Source organism: Trachurus japonicus, chromosome 13 (assembly GCF_045865225.1).
Source record: "Trachurus japonicus isolate A0001 chromosome 13, Traja_1.0".
Taxonomy (NCBI): Eukaryota; Metazoa; Chordata; class Actinopteri; order Carangiformes; family Carangidae; genus Trachurus; species Trachurus japonicus.
The window spans coordinates 9,486,526-9,494,535 of NC_140919.1; the positions used below are offsets into that span (position 1 = coordinate 9,486,526).

General features: G+C 41.1%; 1 protein-coding gene across 2 annotated transcripts in view; it reads right to left on the bottom strand.

The window, feature by feature from the left end:
* Positions 1-567: 567 nt before the first annotated feature.
* Positions 568-8,010, bottom strand: part of LOC146975422 (porphobilinogen deaminase-like) — a 16,912-nt gene continuing 9,469 nt past the window's right edge. For both annotated transcript variants that reach the window (XM_085794390.1, XM_085794389.1), the window contains exons 7-14: positions 7,733-7,810; positions 4,861-4,936; positions 4,661-4,774; positions 3,710-3,748; positions 3,452-3,571; positions 2,454-2,507; positions 1,574-1,660; positions 568-789 (exon numbers count right to left, since the gene is read on the bottom strand). In XM_085794390.1, coding sequence (XP_085650516.1) covers positions 616-789; positions 1,574-1,660; positions 2,454-2,507; positions 3,452-3,571; positions 3,710-3,748; positions 4,661-4,774; positions 4,861-4,936; positions 7,733-7,810 — 742 coding nt within the window. In that variant the 3' untranslated portion in view covers positions 568-615. The remainder of the gene's footprint in view (positions 790-1,573; positions 1,661-2,453; positions 2,508-3,451; positions 3,572-3,709; positions 3,749-4,660; positions 4,775-4,860; positions 4,937-7,732; positions 7,811-8,010) is intronic.

Consider the following 8,010-nt stretch of genomic DNA (forward strand, 5'->3'; position numbering starts at 1 on the left):
CTCAAAATCTTACCAAGAATTTTTTTTCTTATTTCTAGTCAAAACAAATCTCATTATACTTCAAATAAGACTCATCACATTAAAAAGTAACTTGTTTTTAGACACTTTTTTACTTCTTTCAAGCAGATTTTCACTTTAAATAAATTGAAAAATCTGATAGTGGAGCAAGTTTTTCTTCCTTATTACAAGCACAAAAAACTTCCTTTCACTGGCAGATTTTTCTACTTATTTCAAGTGAAAATGTGCTTTAAACAAGTGAAAATGATCTAAAAACAAGTTCATTTTTAGGTGATGAGTCTTATTTTAAGTGGAAAGAGATTAGTTTTGACTAGAAATGAGACATTTTGACAAGAAATAAGACAAATATTCTTGGAAAGATTTCCAACAGTTTTTGCAGTGTGAGATTTGTTTTGACTAGAAATAAGACAAATATTCTTGGTAAGATTTTGCAGTTTTTGCAGTGGCATTGATCTCTCTGCTGTTGACTGAACTCGACCGGTGCAGATGAAACAAACCTGCACCAGATGAGTAACATAAAAAAAACAACAACTGGATTTCTACAGTTTCTACTGGACCCCTCCTCCTCCCCTCCCTCGCTGCCTCGGCGCTGCTGGATTATCTGGCGTCGTTGAGCTGCCGGGCCACCGTCAGGATCTCCTTGGCTCCCTTGCTGAGCAGCAGGTTGGCCAGGTCGAGCCCCAGCCGCTCCGCTCGGTCCTGGGCGGCGCCGGGGATCTTAGCGGCCGTCACGCCGACTCTCTGGACCTTCTCGTCCACTTCCTCCGAGCTCTGACACACGGAAGAGACACGCCGTCGTTATGGTGATAATAACACGTCGTTATGGTAATAACAGACCTGAAGAGCTGAGATGAGCGACGTCCCTCAGAGACACTTTGACCTGACACACCAGACCTCCCTTCTTTCTTTCTACCCCCTTTCTCTGTGTTTTTACTTCTTTCTTTCTTTCTTTCTTTCATTCTTTCTTTCTTTCTTTCCCTCTCTATCTCTATCTACCTCTTTCTATCTGTCATCCCCCTGTCTCTTTTTTCTCCTTTCTTTCCCCTTTCTCTATCTTTTTCTTTCTTTCTTTCTTTCTTTCTTTCTTTCTCTATCTACCTCTTTCTATCTGTCATCCCCCCTCTCTCTGTCTCTTTTTTCTCTCTTTCTTTCCCCTTTCTCTGTCTTTTTCTTTCTTTCTTTCTTTCTTTCTTTCTTTCTTTCTTTCTTTCCCCTTCCTCTGTCTTTTTACTTCTTTCTTTCCCATTTCTGTCTTTTTACTTCTTTCTTTCTTTCTTTCTTTCTTTCTTTCTTTCTTTCTTTCTTTCTCTATTTCTATCTACCTCTTTCTATCTGTCATCCCCCCTCTCTCTGTCTCTTTTTTCTCTCTTTCTTTCCCCTTTCTCTGTCTTTTTACTAATTTCTTTCTTTCTACCCCTCTCTCTGTGTCTTTTTCTTTCTTTCTGTCACATGGAAACACATTGTTATGATAATAACAATAATAATAATAATAATAATAATAATAGTAATCATCATCACACAAGACGACCTGGAACTGGTTGCGGTGTGTCTGTACCTCTTCTCCGGCGGCGACGCTCGTCTGCATCGTGTCCTTCAGGCTGTCGGACCCGTCCAGACTGTACACCGCCCCCGTCAGGTAGAGCTGAGCAAACACAACAACGACACACATCAACATCATCAACTAATATGTCCTTTGTAATGTTTTAATGCCTTAGTTACAGTACATGAAGCACTTTGAATGCAAAGTTTGTCCTGCTCCAACATGTTTTTGGTTTTTCTGTCTCTAACGCTTTGAAGTGGGAAATCAGAGTTTTCAACTGGGACATTCAGAGTTCTGAGTCGTCTTGAACGCAGCATGAGCCCCAACGCCCTAACGATCTAGTGAACTCGTCTCTGTCTAACGTCCAAACAACTCAAACTTCCTCAGATCGACTCAAGTGGCATCACGTCCTGTGTAGCTAACAAGTTACTTAGCAACAAGAATAAAAAACCATAGCAACAGACGTCGACTTACAGAGATAGAAACTCAAACATTCTCCAGTCCGTAAAAAAAAGAGAAAGTTTTGTTGCATTTTAATTATCTAACTCTCTTTGATTGGCTGCTGATGTTTAGTTTATTATTTTCTTCTTTTTTGTTTTCTTGTTCTCTTGTTTTGTTTTCTCTTATCTCAATTGATCTCAATTCATCTACTTTTTGGGACTTTTTAGGTCGTTCCTGTCTTGTGCTCCGTCACGTCTTTATGTTTGTCACTTGTATTGCACAATAAAAAATAAATAAAAATAAATAAATCATACAATCACTAAAAAAACCCCCAAAAAACAAAAAAAGATCCTCCAGTCACTCTGACAACTGTGTGACCGTCCTGTGATGTCATTGGTCCGTTATGTCTCTCTCTCTCTGCTGATTGGTTCAGCTAAAACAGCTTCATTCTCACCTGTGAGTCTTTGATTTCGGTGTTAACGGCCACAGGGACGCTGCAGCCGCCCTCCTGCAAACACACCAAGCATTAATATAGTTTAATGTACACGGGAGAGAGTGTGTGTGTGTGTGTGTGTGTGTGTGTGCAGTGGTGGACAATAACGGAGTAAATTTACTTGAGTACTGTACTTACTTGAGTACTAGATTTCTTTGGTACTTATTACTCTTACTTGAATACATTTCCAAGACAAATATTTTTTACTTTTACTCGAGTTAATTTCTAGGAAGGCTGAAAAGTACTCGTTACTTTCAGGTCTGCTCTTTTTTTTTTTTTTTTTTCTAAAATCCTATTGGACACAAGCTGTGTTTGTCAAAGCATGCACTGCAAAAACTCAATATCTTACCAAGAATATTTGTCTTATTTCTAGTCAAAATGTCAATTCAAGTCAAAACTAATCTCATTATACTTCAAATAAGACTTATCACATTAAAAAGCAGCTTGTTTTTAGACACTTTTTACTTCTTTCAAGGATATTTTCACTTGAAATAAGTAGAATAATCTGATAGTGGAACAAGTTTTTCTTCCTTATCACAAGCACAAAAAACATCCTTTCACTGGCAGATTTTTCTACTTATTTCAAGTGAAAATTAGTTTGAAACAAGTGAAAATGATCTAAAAACAAGTTAATTTTTAGGTGATGAGTCTTATGTAAGTAGAAAGAGATCAGTTTTGACTAGAAATGAGACATTTTGACTAGAAATAAGACAAATATTCTTGGAAAGATTTTGAGTTTTTGCAGTGTGTACATTTGGATACTTAAGTACCTTTAAAAGCAGGTACTTTTTTACTCTTACTCGAGTACCATGTCGACTGAGCTACTTTTACTTGTAACGGAGTACATTTTGACTAGTAGTATTTGTACTCTTACTCAAGTACTGGGGTGGAGTACTCTGTCCATCTGTGTGTGTGTGTGTGTGTGTGTGTGTGTGTGTGTGAGTGTGTGTGTGTCGTACCAGTTGTCTGAGGAAGGCTCTCTCAGCGATGCAGCGCAGCACCGTGTCGGCGTCGTGGAGCACCGACACCATCTCCAGGATGTCTGCGTCTCTGGCCCGAACCTCCACGGCCAGAGCTCCCTGAAACACACACACACACACACACACACACACAGATACACACACACACACACATTATGAATGAAGTGTGTTATCAATCATCACCGTAATCAATAATCAATAATCAGTGATCAGTGCTGCTCCTGCGGCTGCTCTCACCTGTCCCACAGCGTACATGCAGTCCTCTGGCTCCAGGATCTACAGGGGAACAGACATTTATTTGGAGATGAGCGACGTCCCTCAGAGACACTTTGACCTCACTCACCAGACCTTCCTTCTTTCTTTCTACCTCCTTTCTCTTTCTTTCTTTCTTTCTTTCTTTCTTTCTTTCTTTCTTTCTTTCTTTCTTTCTTTCTTTCTTTCTTTCTTTCTTTCTTTCTTTCCCTCTCTATCTGCCTCTTTCTATCTGTCATCCCCCTCTCTGTCTCTTTTTTCTCTCTTTCTTTCTTTCCCCTTTCTCTGTCTTTTTACTTCTTTCTTTCTTTCCCCTTTCTGTCTTTTTACTTCTTTCTTTCCCCTTTCTGTCTTTTTACTTCTTTCTTTCTTTCTTTCTTTCTTTCTTTCTACCTACCCCTCTCTATCTCTATCAACCTCTTTCTATCTGTCATCCCCCTCTCTGTCTCTTTTTTCTCTCTTTTTCTCCTTTCTTTCTTTCTTTACTTCTTTCTTTCTTTCCCCTTTCTCTGTCTTTTTCCTTCTTTCTTTCTTTGTTTCTTTCCTTCTTTCTTTCTTTCTTTCTGTCTTTCTTTCTCTGTCTTTTTACTTCTTTCTTTCTTTCTTTCTTTCTTTCTTTCTTTCTACCCCTCTCTATCTCTATCTACCTCTTTTTACTCTCTTTTTCTCCTTTCTTTCTTTCTTTCTCCTTTCTCTGTCTTTTTACTTCTTTCTTTCTTTCTTTCTACCCCTCACTCTCTGTCTCTTTCTTTCTTTCTTTATCTGTATTTTTACTTCTTTCTTTCTACCCCTCTTTATCTCTATCTATCTACCTCTTTCTATCTATCTATCTATCTATCTATCTATCTATCTATCTATCTATCTATCTATCTATCTATCTATCTATCTATCTATCTATCATCCCTCTCTCTCTCTCTCTCTCTCAGAACTGCCTACCTGGCTGATCCGGTTCTCCCAGCCCATCCTCCTGAGTCCGGCTGCAGCCAGGATGATGGCGGCGTAGTCCGACTTCTCGTCCAGCTTCTTCAGACGCGTGTTCAGGTTCCCGCGCTGGAGACGGCAGGTTAAGGACACAAACAAACAAACAAACAAACAAACAAACAACAACAACGATCTCTCTGCTGACTGGAGGATACGATGTCTTTGAACTCCAGGTGTGGAAACCTCTTCTTCAGCTGAGCGGCCCGGCGCAGAGAGCTGGTACCGATGACGCTGCACAGACAGAGAGAGAGAGAGAGAGAGACGTGAGTTTGATCATGTGACTGCAGAGATGGACAGAGTACTCCACCCCAGTACTTGAGTGAAGGCCTTTACACACTGAGTCCGTTTTTGTCGTCCGAAATTGCCGCACGTCAAAAACTAAATTCGACCTCATGTTGTGTCGATCATGTTTACACACCGAGTCCGAAACTTTCGTCCGTCATAAAAGTTTTCGGAACAGGTTCGATTTAATGCGTTTTTCGCATCCGTGAAAAGCCTCTTGACCAATCACATCAGAGTTTCGAGGCTGGACAGAGAGAAAGAAGGGAGGGTGGGGAGGGGGATCACCGCTGAGTGGGTGTCTGTGTGTGTGTGCGTGCGCCAGCTGCTGTTCAGGATCATGGAAACTGGTCGTCTTCTGTTTACTGTGTGAGCTAATAATCAATATCTTTCAAACTGGACCACTGACATCCTATAATAAACTGTTGAAGTGATGATGATAGTTCCGCTGCTCATTAACAAGCAGCAGATCCCCTCGCTACTGCGTCCTCTCAGGATGGACACAATATTTTAATGTTTCTCTTTAATTTCTCAACAAGTGAGAGAACCACAAAGTGCATCACTGAGTGACGATTTTTGTCTCCCTCTCCGAAATTTGGAACACAAAATAAAAACGCATGTGAATAAAACGCAGCGGACTCAGTGTGCAAGGAGCCTGCACGTTACGTTTTTTGTCGGATGACGGATACGAAAAACGAATGCGAAAAAAACGGACTCAGTGTGCAAAGACCTTAAGAGTACAAATACTACTGGTCAAAATTTACTCCGTTACAAGTAAAAGTAGCCCCCCCAGCCCCCCACACACATCAGGCAAGGCATTTTCTATCTATGACTTTGTGGCTGAGACCCTTTTCTTTCTTCTCCTGATGCAGCCATTGTCGCGGTATAGTTTTGAGTTGACAAACGCAGTCGAGAGCGTGGCTACTTTGGCGGTATCCTTATGGGGACGGATGACATATTTCCGCTTTTACGTACAGTAGTTCCCAGTGGAGAGCGTGCACTGGGATAGGTTTCCTTCTTTGACAAACACAGCTTGTGTCCAATATTATTTTAGAAAAAGCAGATCTGAAAGTAACGAGTACTTTTCAGCCTTCCTAGAAATTAACTCGAGTAAAAGTAAAAATATTTGTCTTGGAAATGTATTCAAGTAAGAGTAATAAGTACCAAATAAATCTAATACTCAAGTACATATCCAGAGGATTTGTACTTTACTTAAGTACATTACTCAAGTAAATTTACTCTGTTACTGTCCACCACTGTGTGACTGACGATTGGTCCAAAATGTAAAGAAGACGTCGAATCGGTGTTTGTTTTAGACGACGGAAAATAACGTCTTTACACGACAACTTTATCTTTGGACAACACAAACTGTCAAATCAATTTTAACATCTTCAGGAGTTTAAATGTGGACGATACCACTGAAACTGAAACTACAGATACACCAGTTGTGTATAACCAAAGATCCTTCACTATGACAAGATGCCTCACTACAAGATGCACCAATGACATGAAATGGTACAGCTAGCTACACTTCCTGTCTCCTAAGTGAGCGTGTGTGTAGATGTATAAAAGTTGTCAGTGGAGGAAAGTGAGATATTTATATTTTCTGATGACAACATTAAATATTTACACAACTAACAGTCATATTTAGCACTAGAGAATGCATTTCCTGAAGGAAATATGGGTGAATGCTGAAAGCATTACAATGATTAGCTAGAATGGGAATTAGCGAACGTTAGTTGATGTTACCCAGGGGTGTGTTCATTTTTTCCTGATTTGTCTGAAATTTGTCCATTTTCATGTCAAAATGTTCAGAAGAGATGTGTCTTGTGAAAAATGAGTCCAATATTTACTTCAGTGAATCGACCATAATCTGTGTTAACGCTAAAACGTTCACTTCTCCCATTGGAGTCAATAGACTCAAGACCTGCTGCTGCTGCTGGTCTCCTAAAGGGGGCGGAGTCATGGTCTGTAGGTCTCCTAAAGGGGGCGGAGTCATGGTCCGCTGGTCTCCTAAAGGGGGCGGAGTCATGGTCTGTAGGTCTCCTAAAGGGGGCGGAGTCATGGTCCGCTGGTCTCCTAAAGGGGGCGGAGTCATGGTCTGTAGGTCTCCTAAAGGGGGCGGAGTCATGGTCTGTGGGTCTCCTAAAGGGGGCGGAGTCACGGTCTGTAGGTCTTCTAAAGGGGGCGGGGTCACGGTCTGTAGGTCTCCTAAAGGGGGCGGGGTCATGCTCTGCTGGTCTCCTAAAGGGGGCGGAGTCATGATGAAACCCACGGGACACAGGAAAGGGAAACTGACCCAGAAACAGCTTCTTTAACTGTAAACTGTCATTTTGTCTTTCTTTTTCTTTTTTACGAAATACGGACTCATATAATTTTTATTCTTAACCCTGCGTAATTTATTATTTATAGACTTTGTTTGCATTTGCATGTGCATGGGTGGGCTCTTTCTATGTTTGAGGCACCGGTTGGAGACGTTGTTTTTACACAATGACAAAGAGTCAATTTATCTACAGGAAACCGACTCATAGTGGGGCGTCTTAGTTTCTAAACTGTCTTTGGAATAACACACCTAAAACTAAACCTGTCTGCAATTTTAGTCACCTTTTGACAAAATTGACAAGTGAAGACGTTATTTTCTGTCATCTTCAGAACAAACTTAACATTTTGATGTCATAATAAATGTTTTTCGACCAAACAAACGCTGTTCTCTAAACAGGAGCAGCGAGACGACGCTCCGCTCCATACCTGTTGTGCGGCAGAGTGTCCAGAGTTTTCCCGGCGTGTTTCGGATGCAGCACCACGGCGTCGTAGGGACTCTCTCTCCTACAGGGAAACACACAACCACACACAAACACAGTTACAGTGACGTTAGTGACACAACAAACTCACACAGTGATCTGATTCTGCACAACCAGCGCCAATATGGACCAATGGGAACTGTCCCACAAAGGAAGAGCTTATGTCCTGAACACAGCCTCACTATCTGCTGCAGCGCCGGCCGGCTGCTGAGCAACAATAAAAGG